The sequence below is a fragment of the Scomber scombrus genome, chromosome 19, assembly GCF_963691925.1.
Source record: "Scomber scombrus chromosome 19, fScoSco1.1, whole genome shotgun sequence".
In the NCBI taxonomy this organism is placed as follows: Eukaryota; Metazoa; Chordata; class Actinopteri; order Scombriformes; family Scombridae; genus Scomber; species Scomber scombrus.
Window position 1 is genome coordinate 2,977,952 of NC_084988.1, and position 22,182 is coordinate 3,000,133.

A 22,182-nucleotide genomic window follows, 5' to 3' on the forward strand; every position below is an offset into this window, starting at 1 on the left:
CTCTAATGTTATACCCTTTATAAATATTTATATTGACAATATATATGTAGTCAATATCTCTGATCAATTTCAGATGTTTTCATGGAGTCACTCAAACGCAGCTTCAGCTCCACAGATTTTATCAGTCTGTTGGAATAAAAGGTGAATCCTTAAAATATCAGATAAAAAATATTTTTAATTTCAAAGAGTTTGATTGTTTATTAAGTTAAATAATAAGTCAGACCTGTGTGAAGGATTCCCCTCTGAAGCCAAATCAGCGTGTCCAATTGAATGAATGGACTAGAAATAGTGACCAATGAGCGCAGAGCTGCAGGAGTATAAAGGACGAGCTGCACCATCACACTGAGCGGAGAGCTGCTGCTGGGACGTTGTTGGAGATTTGTTAGCTCCTCGGTCGGAACAATAGGGATCTTTGTATCAACCACTGGTAGTAGTAGTCAACAACAGGTAGGAATCATTTAATTTAACTTAAATTCAAACACAGGCTGAAAATCTCTGAGTTTAATCTGAGTGCAGCACAGCTGGGTGTAGAGGCAGACTGGTTTTATGAATAGGTCCGATTTTCACTACGATGATCCGTGTTAGCTCATTGTTACAATTTACTCATTTCATATAAAATTAAGAAATGCTTTCACAGTTTATCTGCTGCATATTTCTGCACCTGGTTAAACACATAATTCATCGCATTATTTAAACTGTCTGCACTTTAATCCAATTTTCTACATTTTAAAACCTAAATCTTAATATCGGAATGAAGTCGAGACTTTGCTGACTGTGCGCTCCGTTTGTTTCGCTGCTTTTCACCGTGTCTTCCCTCCATCCTCCGCCCAGGGAGCAGCCATGCCTTTCGGTAACACGCACAACCAGCTGAAGATGAAATTCGCTTCGGATCAGGAGTTTCCGGACCTCAGCAAACACAACAATCATATGGCCAAGCTCCTGACTCCTGCTTTGTACGAGAAGCTGAGGAGCAAACAGACACCCAGTGGATTTACTTTGGATGATGTCATTCAGACTGGGGTTGATAACCCAGGTAAAAAACCAAGCGGCTTTTCAGCGGAGCAGCCATCTGTTCCGCCTGACCGACCGTTTAATGGCTGCGGCTCTGAGAGGGACACTAACAGCTTTCTGCACTGTGACATTAGAGTAGCTCTAAATACTCAGTTAGAAACGGTCATCCTCCTCTAAATGGGGCTCCATTATAAGAATACTGCACCGCTTTACAGCAAATAGTAAAGATTACAGTGTTACATAATATATGCAGCAGCTCATAATCCACAGCTGCCTTCATGCTCTTATGTCAGTTACACTTTAATGCCTGATGCAGTGAGGCTGCTTCCTGTGTGATTACCCCAGGATTCATTTTTAAACTATTTTCAGGAGAATTCAGATAAGTGAAGTGTAGCAGGCCCCCCTCACCCTGTAGACTGTCTCTGTTTAGTTCTGAGGGTTTGGCCAAGCTGACGCTGAAGAGGCTGTCAGCTGAGGATGAGTACCCAGATGTCAGTCAGCACAACAACCACATGGCCAAGTTCTTAACCCTGGACATGTACACCAAGCTGAGAGAGAGGGCTACACCCAACGGATTCACCATAGATGGTGTCATTCAGACAGGGGTTGATAATCCTGGTACAGTACCACAGTCCCATCCTGAGACATTAACCAGTTAGTGAGGATGTTAGTGTGTCTGTGCTTCTCTCTGTCTCCTCTGTGACCCTCTGACTCTGTGTACAGGTCATCCCTTCATCATGACCGTCGGCTGTGTCGCCGGAGACGAGGAGACATACGAGGTGTTCAAAGACCTGCTGGACCCCGTGATCTCAGACAGACACGGAGGATACAAACCCTCAGACAAGCACAAGACCGACATTAACCCAGACAACCTGAAGGTAAAACAGCATCATGTGAACCAGCTGTTTATAAACTGATCAGATTCATTCTGCAGATACTAAATCTCTCTCTCTCCCCTCAGGGAGGTGATGACCTTGACTCCAACTACGTCCTGAGCTCCCGCGTCCGAACGGGCCGCAGCATCCGCAACTTCTGTCTGCCACCACACTGCAGCCGAGGAGAGAGGCGCGCCGTGGAGAAGCTCTCCATCGAAGGTAAAGAGCCCAGTTCATCCTGACTCTGCCTCCATCTGTACTCAGTGCCATATATGCAGATGGAGGACACAGCGATGCTCACTGAAGTCAAACACATTTCTGTAGCAGTGAGCGTCCTCTGGTGGCAGCAGCTGGTATAACAGCACAGAATAATATGACCTACATGATCTGACTGTAATTTTCCACACAGTCCCTCACAGGATGCCTCTTTGTTGCTTCCTGACAACACAGTAATGTCTCTCCACAGCTCTGGACTCTCTGTCGGGAGACCTGAAGGGGAAATACTACGCCCTGAAGAACATGACAGACGCAGAGCAGCAGCAGCTCATCGATGACCACTTCCTGTTTGACAAGCCAGTGTCTCCTCTGCTGCTGGCCTCAGGGATGGCCCGTGACTGGCCCGACGCCAGAGGCATCTGGTGAGAAGTCAACACCTCAGTCTGTAAGTCTTTTACATTATAATATAAGTTTGAAGTAAACTTAATTTGACTTTGTGTCTGAAGGCACAACGACAACAAGACATTCCTGGTGTGGGTGAACGAGGAAGACCATCTGCGTGTGATCTCTATGCAGAAAGGAGGAAACATGAAGGAAGTGTTTAATCGCTTCTGCACCGGACTCACCAAGGTCTGTAGGAAACGAGGTTAAAGGTGTCATTAATCTGTAAGGGGGGGGCTGTTCTCAGGAGCAGCACTGAGGGAAGTTAGTGTTTATTATTGTTACGTCAGAATCTGATCAATCTGCTTCTGTTTAGATCGAGTCTCTGTTCAAGGACAGAGGACACGCATTCATGTGGAACGAGCACCTGGGCTACGTCCTCACCTGCCCGTCCAACCTGGGAACCGGCCTGCGTGCTGGTGTGCACGTGAAGCTGCCCAACATGAGCAAGCACGCCAAGTTCGAGGAGGTTCTCAAGAGGCTGAGGCTCCAGAAACGTGGAACCGGTACGTAGAACATTCAGGAGTTCTGTTGAAAGTATCAGTTTGTTTCTAAACTGTAAAAGTTCAATAACTTCAGATCAGTGAGATGTGTAATATTCAGATAGTTAAAACTTGAACTCCTCCAGTAAAGTGTATATGATGTGTTATCAGGTGGAGTGGACACAGCCGCTGTCGGTGGAGTGTTCGACATCTCCAACGCTGACAGACTGGGATTCTCCGAGGTGGAACTGGTCCAGATGGTGGTTGATGGTGTGAAGCTGCTGGTTGAGATGGAGAAGAAGCTGGAGAAGAGTCAGCCCATCGATGACCTGATGCCCGCCCAGAAGTAAAACGTCCTGACACCAAACTACCCCCCCTGTTCTACCCCGTCCTCGTCTGAATGAATGTCTGACTCTGTCCTGGAATGCACTCTGTATCAGTTTGGATTTGTGTATTTAAAACTAAACGGTTCCTGTGAGGTGAAGATGGATCTGAAATAAAATGTTCTGTTTAAAGTTACTTTTTGTGATTTTTATCAGTGAAGTTTAAACAATGTTCATCATCCTGCTGAGACTGATTCAGTGTTCATGCGGACAAATCTTCACCTTCAGACACACGGAGTCACCTTCACTAAATCCTGGACTGATGTTAAAGGTTTATCTAAGGTTATCATAACAAACATACTCTGGAATTAAAGGACTGAAACAGTTTACACTCAGCAGTGAAGCTGTTTCAGGTTCCTCAATACTTTTATAACTTCAGATCAAAGACAAAATGTGGAAATTATAAAGGAACATTTTGTGGCATTTTAGACAATAAGTTTGAATATATATCTTTATTCTTCAGGGTTTATGAAGCTGGACTTTGTTTCAGCTGCAGTAAAACTCTGAACATCCTGACACTGACCTCTGTCTGCTGTGAATTTAAATACATTTACATTGTGAATAATTCGACCTCCTGATTTAAATATTTCAGACAAACTCGACTCTGTTCAGATGTTGAATCAGTTTCAAAGCATAAGCAGGTTTTTACTTATTTACAATTCCAATACTGAACATTTACGTGTCTGCTAAAACTAACAATTCTCATTGATCTACAGAAGATTGAAACACTTCACAAATCAATGAATCCTATTTCAACACAATTACTAAAACATGAACGATTAATCTCAGTTTTTCGATCTATAAAATGGTAATTTACTGTCAGACTAAAGAAACCAGAAAACTGCAATCAAAGAATTTGGATGTTACTTTCCTTTAAAAAAAAAAAAGACTAATTGTCAGAATAGTCAGTGATCAATTTAATAGTTGGCAATTTATCGATTAATCGACTGAACGTTGCAGCTTTAAAAGATAAGTGTGTCGATACATGATGTATATTTTTATAACATACAAGGCAATAATTGTCTATAACTGTCTAATAATATAATATTTAACTGTCTGCTTGAGTGTCTGGAACTGGTAATGGTGTAAATCACAAGTTTCTTCATGATATATTTTATCGATTCAATGGACAACGAGTCAATGTTTCAGATATCACAAAATCTGCCACGATTTCACCGTTTCATTTAGATTCCATTCAGGAGCCAGAGATCGATATGAGATGAAATCAAGATCACCTCCATTCATATCAAATCACAAAAAGCAACTAAAACATCATTTCTGAGCTCAACCAGACATTTAAATGAAAATTACAATTACATTTGATTACTTTTCTCATTTCAGCTGTTAGGGTAAATGTTCCCATTAAGCACCAAAATCTAAGTTCAGCTGTTTTTCATGGATACTGACATGATTTATAAGGGAGATCATTTCTTATAAAGCAACATTTATCTCTCATTTTAAATGTATTCATTAGTTCATGTAGATTATGGAATATAAATTAAAGATATTTGATGAATAAAGTGGGTTTAATTGATACTGTGACTCCATTTAAGCCCACGTGTGCTCCAAATAATCCAACATCATGATTTATTTACTAAATATATAAACATATATTGATATAAAACAATTAAAAACAGTAATATATGTATTCAGTAACATGTTAAATATTAAAAAATAGAGGAAAAAAACCCTCCTGAGGTCTGACTTCAGATGTAACCTCCTTTATAATCGTCAACATTTTCATCAGTAGCTGTAACAGATTACACTTTTTTTATAATTAAATAAAAGTAACTAGTTACTCTCCGACACTGCGAATAATCAGCGTGAGACGAGACGTTCAAGTTGACAGACACTTCTTTTAATTGAGACATGAGTGACCCTTTAACCATCATGTGGGCATTTACACGGACTCCCCCCATCATCTCTACTTTTTAAACGAAATACAAAAAAAAAAAGGAAAAGAAAAAGAAGAAAAAAAAACAAACAAAAAATGAGTATTGCAGAGAAGCTGTCTTTTTTTTAAAGTAAGATACATTATTTACACTGAAACAAAAAAAAAAAACGCTACGTAATTTTTTTTCTTTTCCAGGAGAGAGAGAGTGAGTGAGTGAAAGATAAAGAAGAAGAGAAGAAAATAATAATAATAAGATGAAATAAATAAGACTAGAAATGCTTTTTTTGTCCACATTCACAGCATGACAAATCATATTCAACTCGTTAATGTCGACCCCGTGTGGCCAGAATAGACTGAGATATTAGTAGGTAATTCAGTGATTATTGCCAAAAGCCTTAACCTATACATTATAATATTCAATACATACTCTGTACTTTCTTTTTAAAAAAAGGAGACATTTGGAAACTGCTACTTGGATGATTGTACAGCTTAAATACTTCTAGATATATATATGTATACTTTTTTTTTAAACCCCTTTTGTTCATAGCTTTAACTCGTTGGCAACTTTGGAAGCAATGTTTTTGAAAGCGATGGATGATCCGGATATCCGTTTGAACCTGACGCCGTTGAGCGAGAGACGGGGCAGCTTGCAAACCTCCATCTCCCACTGGACCAGGTTTTCGGCGCGCCCGTCCCCGTGGACGCAAAGAAGCAGGAAACTCTCTTGCTGCTCGTAGTCGCAGTTGTTGGCGTCGAGCACCTTGCGAATCTCCCGCATGATATCGCAAGGCTCCATGGAGCTGGTGGTCCTCATACTCCAAGTGAATCTGAGGGAGCGGGGTTTACTGTCTTTATTTTCCCCTTTTTGATCCCCAGGTACATGGCGACTGTCGGCAGAGAGAGAGAGAGATAGAGAGAGAGAGAGAGAGAGAGAGGAAACACAAAGAAGATTTAACCTCTGCAACATTTTAATCAACTTATTAAAGTGTTTATTAAAAGCTACGTGAGTTGGATTTACAGACACAACGGCCACTTAGGTTTCACTCAAGATATGATTTTTGTGTTTTTTTGGTTCTTTTATTAACCCCCCCCCCAAAAAAAAATTAGACAAAAAATTCAAAATATTTATTTATCTGGTGGCCGTTGTCTGTTTCCACTCACGCACACGTCACAGCCCCAGTTTGAGCTCCTCTATTACATTTGAGTCACAGAGTAAAGCTTCAGTCTCTCTTTAAAAAAACTAAAACTCCATAAAAACCTTAAAAAAACGTTTTCTGAGACATACTGTTGCAGCTCGAGTCTTTGAGTGTAATGATAGTTAAAAATGAAAAGAACTAAGTTTAACTTTACAAAAATTACACTTTAATAAACTTACCATCAAAAAAATATATATAAATTTTAAGTTTTCACAGTTGATTTATAAAAAAAGGAAAATAATAATGTTTTTCAAGCTGTAACAGTTACAGTTCTTCTCATTATTCATTTTGCTCTATAAAATATCAGTGAGAGCTTTTGTTTTCTTAACATATTTAATGTGAGACAAAGAAACTGCAGTGATTAAAACATATTTGATTAGTTTTCTTTACATCAACTGACATACTGCTGCAGCTCTACATGTTTCTGCACATTTAAGGAGTCTTTGAGTACAATTAAAGTTAAACATCTACACTAAGATGTAATAATTGCCTAAATCAACTTCTTATAATGGAGATTTTCTACATTCTTGTCATTTAAATTGAATTTAAATGACAAGAAATACAGCGACCGCTTAAAAAAAACTGATTAAAATTAAATATTTTTTCATCCAGATGATTAAAAACATTTCCTATGAACAGCAGTAAAGCTATAAAGTTTACTGGAAAAATATCTTAAACTCTGTGACTTGAATGTAACAAACTGGAGGCAGATGCGTCCGCATGCTGGATTAAAAAGCAGGTTGTTGTATTAGAGGGGGGGGTTGGAGGAGGTTTGGGGGGAGGGGGTATTAGGGGTATTTCACAGGTTGTAAGAGGATTTATAAACCAAAACAACATGCAATGATGCAAACTGAGCAGCGCACGATGATGATGATGCACACATGCAGGTTCAAAACCGTCCAAACATTCAACCATCCAAAAGCAGAGAGGGGGGCGAAGAGAGGAGGAGGGGGAGAGGGAGAGGGGCGACAGACGAGGACTAACTGAAGCCTACAATAAAAAGGGAGAGGAGGGGAGGGGGGCACCAACACCTGAGAGAGAGAGGGAGGGAGGAGTGTGTGTGTGTGTGTGTGTGTGATGATGGAGGGGGAGGGGGGGGGGGGGTATTTGAGGGGACCGGTAACCTCACCTTGAGCCCTCAAGTCTCCCGTTTCTCTCAAACTCGGTTGAGACTCTGGAGAGCGCACGAGAGAAGATCAGATAAGGGAGGAAAAGAATTAAAATAAAAAACAAGAAAGACAGAAAGGAAGAAAAAAGAACAAACAAACAAATAAAAAAAGAAAAGAAGAAGAAGATGTGGATTGTGCACGACATCAATAATCAATAAAACATTTCCAGTGAATAAAAAACAATAAAAAAGAGACGTTAACATTGATAATAAACAGAAGGAGGAGAGCGAGAAGTGACACCGAGGTGAAGCCACACCAGAACCACCACCCAAAAATACACAAAAACACACAAAAGAGCAACAAAGAAGAAATGGAAGATTCTTTTTTTCTTTTCATTTTACTTCCATTTAAAAATCAGTGAAGAAAATCATGAGAGAAAGAAATAAAAAAAAGAGTGATAAATGCGAAGCGTCGTGAAAATGAATTTTTTTTAAAAGCATCTCATGAACTAACGAGAGGAAGTCTGACGATCACAAGACGGCGACAACTTAAAGACAACATTTTGTACTTTTATCAAAAATGTCTTTAAATTGAAATCAGAACTACAAACAATTTAGGCTCGATTATTTTTTAGGGCTGCAAAGTAACGATTATAAACTTGATTAGTCGTCAATAAAATGGTGAAAAATGTCGATCGAAATCAGAACAACGTCCTTAAATGTCTAAAAACCCAAAAATATTCAGTTTACTGTCATAAAGAAACCAGAAAATATTCACATTTAATAAGCTGGACTAAGAACATATGGACTTTTTTTTCCTTAAAAGAACGATTAATCAATTATCAATCAATAGTTGGCAACTAATCAATTAATTATTGGAGCTCTAATTCTTTTATTCCTCTTTTTTCCCTTTTTTAAGATTATTTTCCCCCAGTACTGATTTACATCATGATTTACTTTGACTCAACGTCCACTTACTAACTTTTTCCAGAGCTTTCAACCACACCAAGCAACACAAATAAAGAAACTCTCTCCACAGCGAACACTGTGACACGAAAGGTCTGGAAACTATTAGTAAGTAAACTTTATTAATATTAAAATCTATTTGAATTATTTAGTTTTTATTAGAGCTGCAATAATTCACTCTTTACTATATGTATAATAAACTATGTTGTAATATTAAATGCACTCTTTACTATATGTATAATAAACTGTCTGTAATGTTAAATTTAGAAGACATTTTTCACCATTTTATTGACCAAAATAATAATCAGATTCATTATTAATAAATAAAATAATCTACACTATAGTCTACACTTTAGTTCATTTTCTATCTTTATGTTTGACTTTTTTTGGTGCTTTTTTCTTATTTTATTGATTTAATTTGTTGATTTATTTAAAAGTGTGGAAGCTGATGAGGATCCAATTTAAGAATAAAGAATTTAATAATATACTGTGTTTCACTTTGAACCCTCCACTAACTCGTTCTGCTCGACTTTTTAATTAAAAATTAATTCTGCAAAACAAATCTGATATTTCAGATTTCTATACTACAATTTAAACAGGTTTTGTGATATGAGTCAAGTGTTTTGTGTGAATGTAAGTTAAGATCTGATTGTTAATGGATTATTATTATTATTATTGTTGATTATTGATTAATAAATAAAACACCAGATTAAACAGTTACTCGATCTTAACATTAACAGACACCACGAAAAACACACTGACTGTGAGCCGAGTAATCCACAAAGTCACAACAGTAATAATCACATTAACAATGACTTACTGTCGTGTGTGTGTGTGTGTGTGTGTGTGTGTGTGTGTATCTGCCACAAACACACAGACAGCTCATGTGGATGCTGGTGTTGAGGATTTCATGCACAGATGGACACAGACAGTTTTTTCTTTAAAGGCATGTTTTCAGGGCGGATGCAGATATGAAACTCTCTAAAAACACCAAACTCTTAAATAAAAACCCTCAAACCAACAAATGTTCTCCGGCTTCGACGCAACACGTTCGACAACTCAGAAGAATCAACAAGAGGAACCGTGTCCAAAAAAAGCTCACAACGATACTCTGATGTTCCTCACTTTGTCTCATCGCTCTACACATGAATCTGACATTTAGGAGAAAAAGAGGAAACACTTTAAAGGAAGTGTTTGTTTGTTCGCTTCCCTCGTTGCTTTCTTCCTGATTTTAATTACCGAGAATCAGCAGTTTCAGACAAAGATGTTTAAAAAAAAAACAACAACAAATTCTTACAGATTTTACACTCAGCGATCACTTTATTAGGAACACCTGAGCAATCAAAATCAAACGCTGCCATAAATTCTACTTTTATAATTACGGTTTATTAAAAAGTGTTCATATTTTATATATTTTAAATGTAAATAAATGAGTAAAAGCTGAATTTATGGCTTAGCTGTTTCTATTGGATGAATGTAGACGGACGTTTCAGGCTTTCAGCATTTCATCTTTATTTCTTACTCATTACATTATTATTGTTTCTGTTTATATATATGAATGTATGTATGTATGTATGAATATAGTAACATTGTGTGTGTTTGGACTGTTGCATTACTTTTTATATTTTCTCTTGTAAAGCACTTAGTGACTTTGTGTCTGTGAAAAGCACAATATATAAATATATATATATATATATAAATAAATCTTACATTATTACTCTGCACAGGTTTGTTCCTAATAAAGTGATCGGTGACTCCAATAAGTCCCTCATCATTTAACCGTCATCATTTACACATTGAAACTCTTCCGAGAATAAATTAAAGTTCTCAGCGATCTTTTAATCAAAGACTTCAGGAACAACAGCGACATCGATCATGAAGGTAAAGTTCAGTTTTTCGACTTTATGAGTATCACCTGATCAAAGCTTGTTAGCGACTTATTATAACAACTATAAAAAGCACTAAACTCTAGCTGGCGGCTCTCATGTCAGGGACAAAGTTGAGATTATCGTTATGACGACCTGCAACACGAGACATGAGACTACGCTATAAACACTGAGACATATTCTCTGTATGAAAGAATATTCTGATGCTAAACAATCTCTTTAAAGCTTCTCCTTTAATACTTCTGTACGTCTGGACAATAAGGGCAGCGGATATTTGAATGTTTTTTGCATCAATGTGATGAAATAAATTGATTTATCAGGTATTTCATTTCCTGGTTCAACCAAAAAAAATACAAATTTAGACACACTCGCTCATACAAGTTAATGAGAAGGTGTGTCCAGACTTAGTTTAGTTCAATGATTCTCTTTGTTTTGACCTACATCAGTGAAGAAATATAATATTAAAAACTGTAACAGAGAGATTTGCTCCTACACAACGTTACCAGAAAAGATGAATTTCTACAATTTCTAACAAGAACATCAAAAATAAAACAGACCAGTATCTTTTACGAGCACTTTTGACTCTTTGGGTTTTTTTTAAAACTAAATAAAAACAAACAGCAGCTCATCTTTAAGAACCCAGCCCCCTGAATCACCACCACACACACAAGAGAAACAGCTTTATAACTCAAAGAAGCAAATAAGCCCAGCTAGCTGCAAGTTCCAGCACCCAACACTGCACCTCTAACAGAACGGGGTTTATGGTGTCAAGCTCCCAGCATGCACTGCAGCCTGCGTAACAGAAAAAAACAGGACAGGTGGAGGAGGAGGAGGAGGAGGAAGTGACACCAAGCTCTCCGACAGCTCGAGGGACGTTTAAACAACAAGAGAGGGTGAACAGACAGGACTGACAGCAGGTCCTGGGTCGGTCGGGGCGACTCTGATGTGTTTCAATCACAAGACCGAAAAAAAGGTGGGAGTGGGAGGGTAGGTGAGGGAAGGGGGTAGAGGAGGGGGTCAAGAGGGAGAGGGGGGGGGGGGGGTTGAGTCCCTCCACATAACCGACACTGAAAACAGTCCCTTACTCTAGATCTTCATCTTCCTACAACTCTCTATATCTTCCGCTCCTGAATCTGAAAGAAAAAACGGGATTCTGAAAAGATGGCAAAAAATTTCTCTCAATGGACACATGACAAGAAAAGAGGGAGAGGGAGAGAGAGAGGGAAAGAATATTAAAGATGTGAGACATGACTACAGATTTAAAAAAAGAAGATAAAAACAAATAAATATGGAAGGATGATGAGAAGGAAGGAAAGGAAAAGCTGATAGAGACTGGAGGGCAGAAGACTTACTAAGGGTCTTTCCTCCCTGGGTAGAAGGGATGGCAGGCCCTGTTTTGGCCGTCTGCCGTTTGGCCGGGTCAATAGTGACCCTAGGCGGAGAGGAAGAGCAGCAAGAGGTCAAGGTTAAAGGACACAGGAAGGTTAGGAAGACAAAAAACACACAAAACTGTGGAGGAGAAGGAGGAGTGTGAAGGACGGAGCGTGAGATGACTGAACCTATAAAAACGTCCTGAAGGAGGAAACTCCATTAAAAAAGTCACAGGATGCGAAGATGAGCAGTGGGTTTGGTTTTTTTTTTTTCCAGATGTACGGAGTCCCGAAACGGACAAAAAAAGTCAAGACAAGTCAAAAACATGAATGAAAACATCAATAGATAATATTGTTTGTTAAAGAATTCAAATGAAGTGTAGAAATAAATATAAAGCATCTCTTTAACTAAGGCTGCTGTTCATTATTTTCTAATTTAATCGACTCGTTCTTTGGTTTATAAAAAGGTCCGAAAATGGTGGAAAATGCCAAATGTGAAGCCCTCAAATGTCTTCAAATGAGTTCCATCATCAATTAGATTCATCAAAAACACTCACTCTAGACTCATTTATCTACAGCTGGAAGATTCATTAAAGAAAAGTTTTGACATTTTGGAAAATTAGGTTTATTTTCTCCTTTAACTGATTAGTCATTTGGCAGTTTTCACCATTTTTGGGGCATTTTATAAACCAGAGTACAAGTTGTCGTCCTCAATGTCGTCAGAGACCAGAAAATGATCACATTTGAGAAGGTGGAATCAGAGATATGGATTTGGAGGAATTTTCTTTTAAAATAATTACTCAGAACAATTAATTAATTACTAAAATAGTTGGTGATTAATTTAACAATTTGCAACTAATCAACTTATCATCTCAGCTCTACATTTAACCTCCAATCAGCTAAATGCTAAAGTCATCATTTGATCATAAACCAAAGTACTGGATTTAAATTTGGACCTGATTGTGGTGTGAGATGTAAAGTCAGGTGATCAAAAGTTATTACGATTCAATCTGAGGACATAAATGTGTGAGCCAAATGTCATGCTAATCCATTTAACAGTAGTTGAGATACGAGTCAGTGACAAATAAGCGTTGGCAAGATGAGCAATTTAAATAAATATCTCTATAAATAGTTTTAAATCAGGTTTGTTAAAATGTATATATATATATACACATGTAAAAAAGTAAGACTGAATGCTCCTGAAAATGTCAAATGGTGTAACCACAAAGTGCCATAAGTGGACTTATACTAATAATGACTTCATTTAAAACATGTAAATGGTTCCTGATCTCCATGGTAACCAGATTAAATGTAATATTTAGAACAATTGTATTCCATTACCTTTATTTAATATAAAAAAGTTATAATGTAAGATCATGCCAAACTAGTTGATATGGTGTTTTATTGAGAATTTACTGTTTTTAAGCAAGTTGAATTATTTGATACAAAGTTTTTATGGTTACACCACTTAGACATTTTTGCCATAATCCTCTAATATATTCTCTATAAATGGACACAGAAAACGTCACTGACCCCTTTTTTAAAGGAAGTTTGCGCTGCTCTTGTCATTAGATGAAAAGTCAAAGGATCACCAGATTAATGTTGATTGATCCTCTGAACACTGCGGACTTTTCTGCCAATTTTCATGCCAATCAATATCATAGACGGTGAAATATAACAGTTTAGAAAGTAGTGGACCAACAGACTGACATCCACCACATCCACAGAGCCTTCAGATATAACAGTTTAGAAAGTAGTGGACCAACAGACTGACATCCACCACATCCACAGAGCCTTGCCTAACCCATTATAGAAACACAAGTAATTTTCCTTTATCACCAACCAGTTAATAAAATAATTACAACATATTTTATTCTACTCTGAAATGTATCTTTCACTGGCTCATTTTATTTTTCAACTCTTCCATTTAATATTCCAGAAGAAGATATATCTCATATTTCTTCATGTTTATGTGATAATGAGATGAGGCGTGTCCGTGCATGTCGAGGGACGCAGAGTTCAGAGAAAATTAAAAAGCCAGTGAAAGATAAATGTTAGAGTAAAATAATTAAAGTTTTAATTGATTTCATGAACTGATTGGAGGTTAAATAAAAAGTATAAAGCTTCACATTTCTTTTTTTACCCTCCATTTTAATCAGTTAACTATCAACATTATTAATTGATGTATTCATTTATATTTTTTGAACTTGTCTTAATAACCTTTTAATACATTTGGTCAGTTCTGGGACTCCACAGGATGACGACAAAACACAAAAAAACCCAGAGTGAGGTGATTCGAGTTGAGATGGGAGGACAGTGATGACAGATGAAAGCCTCGGAGCCTCTGGATACATGTGGACGCTGCCAGAGGAAGTCTACCAATCAGCCACCAGAGGGCGCCGCCGAGCCTCCAGACGGCGCCCTGCGAGGGCCACAAACGCTCCTCTTATGGTCAGAGCTACAACCAACAGCTGGTTCAGTTTATCAGCAGCAAACTAACCTTTTAAAAAAAATAAAAAAGATCTATTTTAAGATTTTAATTGTCTTGTAAAATAGTGAAAGTTTTATTTTTGGTGTCATTTTCTCAGCCTCCTTTTTTTTTCTTTTTCTTTTTTTTTCTTTTTTAACTCTGAACCCATTAGTGGGAGAAGTGAACTGAAGCTGACCAGACTCCTTTGAGCAACCACAGGAAACCACAACTCCTAACGTGCTAAATGTTGGTTTTATATATAAATGGTTTTATTTTTTTCCCATGAAAGGAGAGATTCAGACAAAGCTATTCAAAGGAGTTTGGGATTTCTAAATGTTGGCACTTTAAGACCCTTAGAGCAAAATTAGGATTTAGTTTTTTGTGTTGAGTTTCAAGTTTTATTGAAAGAAGAAAAATGAAACTGAATTGAGGGGAAGAAATGTTTAAGTCAACAGCAAATTAATAAAAATAAAGATTTGTTATATACAGTTTTTCAATATATGGAGGTTTAAAAAGTACAGAATCTGCCTTTTTATCCATTGATGAATTAAGATTAAATGATTTCAGGAAGATATTTAATTGTGATTTTTCAATACATTAAACTATAGGTCTGTATTTGTGATCTACATCTTCTCAAATATACGTTATTTGTTCTATTAATAAACTCACTCAAGAGATCCCATAGGTAATCAATTAAAGAAAGGTTCATCTTTAATTAAACTTTTACAGCGTTCTATAAAAATATTGACCAGTTTGTTATGTATTTTTGGTAATTTATGTCTGTATAAATTCATCTCTGTAGCCAATACGCATTAGTTTTATTACATATTGAATAAAGGATGATGCTGAAGTTGTTTTGTATCATCTACAACGTCAGTCACATGACTGAGGAGCCAGGAAACAACCTCTGACAACACGCTGGAGGAGGACAGAGGGTTTAAATCGTCTCATTCATTTCTCCAGAAAATGAACCTCTGACACACAGAAATCCGGTTCAGGAACTCCCCAAAAACAAACCAAAAGAAAACTTAAAATGAACTAAAGAATCGGCTGACAGACCTTACGAAAAAAAGATATTAAACTTCCAACTTAAGCGACTAAGTTGGAAGCAAAGCACAAAGAAACATTTACCCCCCCCCCCCCCCAAAAAAACTGGACAGATCAACCTAACACACACAACGTCAACCTACACAAACGCCGTAGTCACAAAACAACACACAGATAGAGGTAAAATCTCTTTCTGGGTGATTTCTTTCTGCTCTGACAGACCCGAGCAATCACTTCTGAGCCAGAGAGAGTTTAAAAAAAGAATAATCATTTTTTAAAAAGAGTGTTTTATGGTGAATAATGCAGCAGGATAATGTTTAAGGCACTGTGTCTAAAATGTGCAGAGAGAGGTAGAGAGAGAGAGAGAGGTAGAGAGAGAGAGAGAGAGAGAGAGGTAGAGAGAGGTAGAGAGAGAGGTAGAGAGAGAGAGAGAGAGAGAGAGGGAGGGAGAGAGAGAGAGAGGTAGAGAGAGAGGTAGAGAGAGAGAGAGAGAGAGAGAGAGAGAGAGAGAAAGGTAGAGAGAGAGAGAGAGAGAGAGAGAGAGAGAGAGAGAGAGAGAGAGAGAGAGAGAGAGAGAGAGAGAGAGAGAGAGAGAGAGAGAGAGAGAGAGAGAGAGAGAGAGTTCAGTCGCTAACAAACAATCATTGTGGTGGAGAAATAAAAACAAACCACGATCAAATGGCAGCTGTAAAAGAAGCGAACCCCCCCCGTGCATGCATTGGCGATTGATTAGTGGCAAGCTGCTTTTTGTTGTTGTTGTTGTTGTTGTTGTTGCTGTTGGTTAAATGGACTGATTGTTCAAGGAGTCCGGTCTGCTCTCCCAATCAGCCTTTATCCACTCAGACCAACCACAGCCACGCCGGCTACATTTACACTCACACACAGAAGCACAAGATCAACCTGATTCAAGACAAAACTCTAAACTAAAGCCTCATTTTGTAATAGAGTCTGCTTTGATTAACCTTAAGAGGTTGTTTGATATAGAAAATTAATATATCATTGCATTATTTCATCTTTAAAGGAATAGATCAACATTTTTTTGAGAGTTAAAGTCAGATGAGAAGATTGATATCAGTCTTATTTACCTACCAGCACTTTTAAACCTCACAAATTAACACTTTATATCTTTATTTTTTTTCAAAGTACAGATTGTATAGAGGAGTCAAAGTCATGACGTAACATCTGGGTTAGCTTCTGCTCTCTCAGCTTCTGTAACTCAGTTCAATCTGTACTTCAGTGTTTCTTTCATGTGTCTTTCTCTAAAAAACAAAGTGTCTTCCTGGGTTTTTACTTTTATATTCTCAGCCTCACTACAGCAGCTGTTATCAGAAACCTTTATTTTAACAGTTAGACACAAAAAAACGACTTCTTATGTACGTCACTGCAACTTTGTTTCATAATTATCTGAATAACACTTTCTTCTAAAGTAACGGTTCATCTTTCTAGTTGTAATCTCTTCTGTATGAAGACCTGAACTTGCTCCTCTTTGTTCTGATGTAAGGAGATTATTTAGCCAGCTTCTGTAACTCAGTTTAATCTCTACTTTAGTGTTTCTTTCATGCGTCTTTAACTTTACTTTTATATTCTCAGACCGCTCGGCCTCACTACAGCAGCTGCTATTAGAAAGCTTTATTTTACAACTCTTCTGTCGAGCTGAGGTATTTAGCCTGTAAACATCTTACTTACAGGAAACAATGTCCATTAGAAGGAAGCTAAAAAAGCATTAATACGGAATAAACAACGATATTTGATCCTTTTTCAGAAAACTATCTTCCTTATTTAAACATATGAAACGAGCCACAGATGAGAACGGCTCTGTTTCAAGGCTGGATTTTTGGTTATTAGCAGAGTTAGAAATGTTAATATGATTTTTAATGGAGATTTTCTTACTTCTGAAACAGAATCTGGAAGTTTAGGCTTCAATTTGGCTCTCTATAAAACAACTATTTGCCAGTTTGATGGAGATATGTGTTGGACAATTTCTTATCAGTTTTTGTAAGGACTTTTATAGGTGCTGGTAGGCTGTATTCATATTTAAAGTACAGATCAATCTTCTCAGCTGACTTTCAGAAAGACAGATAAATACCTCAAATGTCAAACTATTCCTTTAATTAAAGTATCCACAGATCACGTTAGCTCAGTTTGTATCACTTAAACTTAAAAGCTGATCTCCTAAAACCTGACTGTGTGTGTAAATGCACCCAGAGAGAGCTTCTTTTTTCTTTTTTTCTTCTGCTAAGCGTGTGTGTTAGTTCAGTGCCAGCAGCCTCACACGTCTGAGAGTTTCAGTTTCAGTGAGTTTTTTTTTCTTTTTTTGTTGTTTTTTTTTGGCACAGAGCGAAAAGGCAGTACAAGAGTCCTACCTTTTGGTAAACCTGAATGACATGTTTCTACAACAGAATCAGACAAAGAAACAGTGAAAATGGTGAAGGAGAAGTGAAAGGAGGGGAAAGGGGGGGCAGGGGGGGATATGAGATAATCTTCAATGAGTGAACAAAAATGGGGTGATTGGAATCATCAACAGTGAAGGGGAAGATTCAGTTTTTTGTTCTTTTTTTTTCTTCTTCTCATTGATTATCAAAATGATTTCAATTCCTCATTTCAGGTCAGTCATTGCAGGAATGATGTCGCTGGCCTGGCTGCCGCTTTTAGAGAAAATCTGAATATTAATATAAATCCATAAGAAGACATTTTAACTTTGACATTACTATAAAATATTCATCTTTCAGAGATAAGAAATATTTTAAAAGTTGAACTCCGACCAAATAATGATACCTGTTATCTTTTTATATGTTTCATATTCACACTGACTTATTATAATCAAACCAAGAGGAGTAAAAATTAACATGATACGGACGGACAGGTGCCTCATTAACTGGACAGTTTTGGTGATGTCATCATGCATCATCAGCTTTACATTCACACCTACGAGGGTCTTTATGAGCTTTTTTGTAACATCAGAGAATCTAAATGAACACAGATGTCTCAGTTAAGTGAGAAATGACCTTCTGTCGGTCATTAAGAGTTTGATTTCCCCACAATGACGCAGGATGACATCACCAAAAAACGTCCAATAGAGTTGTGAAGTGTGAAAAGGTCGCTGTATTCCCATTTCATTGCTTCCTTAAAACATCACAGATAATAACGGTTTGTTTTTTGGTGTCGTGAACCACTAAAAATACCCATGAGCCTCAGTCGACGTTATTTTATGTATCTCCCCACTCTAACACACCTGATTCTAATAATAAACTCATTATCAAACCCTTGAGAAGCTTTTTAACAAACTGTGTATCAAATGAAGTACTCAATTAATATCAGTGTCACTTTAAGGGGACTTGATTGTTTTTAACCAGAGCGTGTAGTAAATTTAAAACACTACCTCGTTTTAAACAAAAGAAGGAAACTGTCTTCACACATAAAGTGAACCAGATATTAAAAGAGAACTGATCAACCTATTGTAAAAGCTTTTATCTCAACGTTGTAATATTTAACTTCCTCTAGAAGTGATGTTGTTCTTCCTCAAAACCAAATGTTACACCTGAGCAGACAGACAGACGGTGTATTAACCAAACATGTTGATTCCCAGCTGACAGAGTTAACATTAACTAACTACAGCTGAGTGAATCTGTGGCCAGAAGTTGTTACAACTGATCAAATCAAAGCCAACACTTAAGCTTTAACTCTTTTTTTTTTTACTGCTTATTCATCAGCTGTTTATTCTGCACATTATAATTAAAATTGCAGCTCCTGTGATTCATAAAATGTCACTCTTAAACAATCGTAAACTTAGAAATCAAAACAACTGTTCAGTCTGTCTGTGATTGTTGGTGGAAAGCTTTAAAAAATAATTATACTACAATACCCGTGAGCCTTGGCTGCTGTTGCTATGGAGATGAAGCTAGTAGAAGACTTGAAATAATCAGAGGAGAAATGAATTTAAAACGCTTCATTGTTACAGCTGTGAACCGAGAAATTTAAATCTGTGAAATCTTTAAACTTCTGTCCACCGTTCGCTTTGCATGTGAGCAGATCTTAAGCTTGGTGATTTGATATTTTTTTGCCAAAATGCACCATGGGAGTCGTAGCCTACCCTGATGCAGTCTTGTACTTTTGACTTCTTCTCAGATATTTTTCTAACACAGTTGCTCATTTTTCGTGTCATGCTGATCCGAGCTCCAGCTGTGAGTCACGTAACATTTATAGAAATAAAAAAAAAAAAATGAATGGGACTTAACCTTCCACTTCACAACTCTATAAACGAGTTACCCGTCTGCTCATATGACTTCAACTTGACTCCTCTTAAAATAAACTAACAGAACAGAGCTGCTGCGGCCTCGTGGTTACATAAACCGACTTCTCTTTACTGGCTGCCGTTTGATCGGAGAGCTTCTGCTTTGATTTAGATCAAAAGCAACAAACTAAAGGTATAAATGTATATATAAATGCACCCTTTGATAACATATATAAGGTAAGGGATTTCTAAAAGCATATTCATGACTATTATGTAAGAAATTGATCAGCAAACATCTTAAATGAAACATAGAAGTTATCTGTTGTGTTATTATTACTACACAGGAACTGGTTAGAGCCCAGTTTCCTGCACCATAGCACAGCCTTTAACCGCTATAATAAATCTCATTAAAAGAGGTCAACTTGTGGCTAATTCGGAGCGGTTTCGGTTTCTCTGGCAGGCAACCAGGCAGCGACAGATAAACAATTTAGACTTAAGAGTAAATTACATCGTACAGGACAGTGAAGTGTTTCCCCCAGCATGTAATTAATCATCCTAATTCTACAAGGCACTGTGTTGATTGGCTTCTAATTCCAACAGACAAGAGTCGCAGGGAGATTATTTCAGTAAAGAGCCGGGGCGCTGGAGTCTATCCCTTCTTTCTATTTCAGTCAGGAGGAGGAATCGCCTCGACGTTTAGCCCCTCGGAAGTGGTGGAAAAAGTTGATTTTAGCCAAAATGTAAGCTTTAAACTGACTGAAGAGAAAGAGAGATAAACCCCAACTACCTCTTTTTTTAAAAATGTATTAGATCTCTTAGATCAGACTAAAGCTGAGGCGATTTATGTGTCTTCGCTTACCTGCGGGTGAGTTTGGAGGTGAGTTTGGAGAAAAGGTTGCTGGTTCCACGGCTGCGGGTTTGGGAGAGCGGGGTGGCGTCGTGGGATAAAGTGGGCGAGGCCGGGGGGCCGTTGTACGTGGCGGTGCGGCGGTCTCTCAGCTGGCCGCCGTGGAAGGTGCTGCGGCTGGCGGTGCCTCGCGGGAAGCGCAGTCTGTCGGGCGTGGTGGCGTTGGCGATGCTGTGAGTGGACGCCACGGGGTTCCTCTGGCCGCCGGGCGACACGGCGACGCTGCTAAAAGAAACGGAGGGAGGAGGGAAGAGCAGCGGAGACAGTTATTATCCTGTAAGGTTTGAAGTATCACTCAACAGTTTTTCCACTGCAGTCGATACCTCTGTGTTCCTGCACAGGTTAAACAACTAAAAATAACTCTTCATGCATATTTTACAAACTCTGACACACTTTGTAAAACTTTACTCATGTCTCTCCCTCTCTCTCTCCAAAATAGACCAACCAAACCTGCTCAGTGTTTACAGTGAAGGTCAGAGCACCACAGGACAGGCACATGAGCGTATTACTGCAATGCAAAAACTCAAAACTGTTGCATCACTTTTTCCCCCCCTACTTATCTTGAAAAACTAGCTCAGAGTTGTTATTCCTACGTGGTTTTTCTGATGCTGACATGAGTTTAAAGTCAATGAATCTCTGCAGGTTAGATGTCAACAGGGTAGGAAATTGGAAGTGGTGGATGAAAAAGCTTTAACTATTTAATTTAACTATTTTACTTACAGTTTGGTTATTAGCAGAAGTTCAGGAGACAAAACTAAAATACTTTAAATTAGTGATAGAAACATTTTACTAAGACTTAAAATGTTTCCATCTTGACATTTTGTCTTTTCAACTAGTTTTATTAAAAAAAAGGAGCCACAGGAGCCAAATCAGGAGCTGAACCATGAACACTGACACTGACAATATTCTACTTGTGTATAAATGTATGATTTGCTTCTTTAAATATATTTTAAAGGGGAGCTGAGGCCATCATCTCGCCACCTGACTTTACCACAGCGCAGACTCTGGCTCCAAATGAAGTCACACAAGCAGGATGGCGGCTCCCAGAAAGGAGATACTTTTGGCCTCACTTTTGCACAACAGAAGGAAAACCAGTAACGGTTGAGAGTTCCTTAAATGGTTTCTGGGCTCCAGGAAAAGCTCCTGTGGTAAAAACTGGCTTCAAGTGTGGACACAGGACAAAATATATAAGAAATTAAAAGTGAGAGAATTTTGATAAAAGGACAGACTGAAAAAGAGAAGACAAATTGAACAGCTGCAACTAACTTTAAGCAGCATTTACTTAATCTACTTAATTAATTTCCCACCCTGGACGTGAAGCTCTAATCTCTTATCGTGTACAATGAGGAGAGTGAGTCGTGTCCGTTATCTGTTAGCGTCTAAACAAAAGACAAGATGATGGTCTGAAGGGTGCTGAGGGAGAGAGAGCAGTGAGTGGGGGGGAGTGAGCCGGCGTGAGCGGCGGGGGGCTTGGCCGTCGTGTCGGAGACGAACAGGTGAGGGATCCAGACGGAGAAGATCAAGAGGGAGGTCAAAGTTCACAGCGGAGGATGGAGGAGGAGGAGGAGGAGGAAGAAGAGATCAGGAGAGTTTTGTTATTGCAAATGTCTGCAGTGGAGCCAAGAGGTCGTCCAGTTTATGGCAGGCGGAGGAGGAGGAAGATGATGCAAAATGTGGAAAAATATCATCACACAGACTT

The 22,182-nt window shown here is 38.1% G+C and overlaps 2 protein-coding genes across 13 annotated transcripts in view; one reads left to right on the plus strand and one right to left on the minus strand.

Annotated features, from left to right (window-relative positions):
- The first annotated feature begins 352 nt into the window (after nt 1-352).
- On the plus strand, nt 353-3,544 carry ckba (creatine kinase, brain a). The gene is made up of 8 exons (XM_062440021.1): nt 353-447; nt 832-1,033; nt 1,735-1,889; nt 1,973-2,105; nt 2,353-2,524; nt 2,609-2,732; nt 2,860-3,049; nt 3,197-3,544. Exons 2-8 carry the CDS (start codon nt 841-843, stop codon nt 3,373-3,375), a joined length of 1,146 nt encoding a protein of 381 aa, XP_062296005.1. The 5' UTR covers nt 353-447; nt 832-840; the 3' UTR covers nt 3,376-3,544.
- A 1,700-nt stretch (nt 3,545-5,244) lies between these two features.
- mark3a (MAP/microtubule affinity-regulating kinase 3a) overlaps nt 5,245-22,182 on the minus strand; it is a 68,178-nt gene continuing 51,240 nt past the window's right edge. For 4 of the 12 annotated variants that reach the window (XM_062440018.1, XM_062440017.1, XM_062440009.1 and 1 more), the window contains 4 exons: nt 20,436-20,708; nt 17,709-17,735; nt 7,628-7,672; nt 5,245-6,189 (listed from right to left, as the gene is read on the minus strand). In XM_062440018.1, coding sequence (XP_062296002.1) covers nt 5,844-6,189; nt 7,628-7,672; nt 17,709-17,735; nt 20,436-20,708 — 691 coding nt within the window. In that variant the 3' untranslated portion in view covers nt 5,245-5,843. The remainder of the gene's footprint in view (nt 6,190-7,627; nt 7,673-17,708; nt 17,736-20,435; nt 20,709-22,182) is intronic. The other 8 variants (XM_062440010.1, XM_062440008.1, XM_062440019.1 and 5 more) reach the window with 4 other exon arrangements.

Bases quoted from the DNA above. Each gene is read 5' to 3' on its own strand.
- ckba (XM_062440021.1), top strand. From the start codon at position 841: ATGCCTTTCGGTAACACGCACAACCAGCTGAAGATGAAATTCGCTTCG. The intron at 2,106-2,352 runs GTAAAGAGCCCA...GTCTCTCCACAG, and splicing joins GGAGAAGCTCTCCATCGAAG to CTCTGGACTCTCTGTCGGGA. The intron at 3,050-3,196 runs GTACGTAGAACA...ATGTGTTATCAG, and splicing joins GCTCCAGAAACGTGGAACCG to GTGGAGTGGACACAGCCGCT.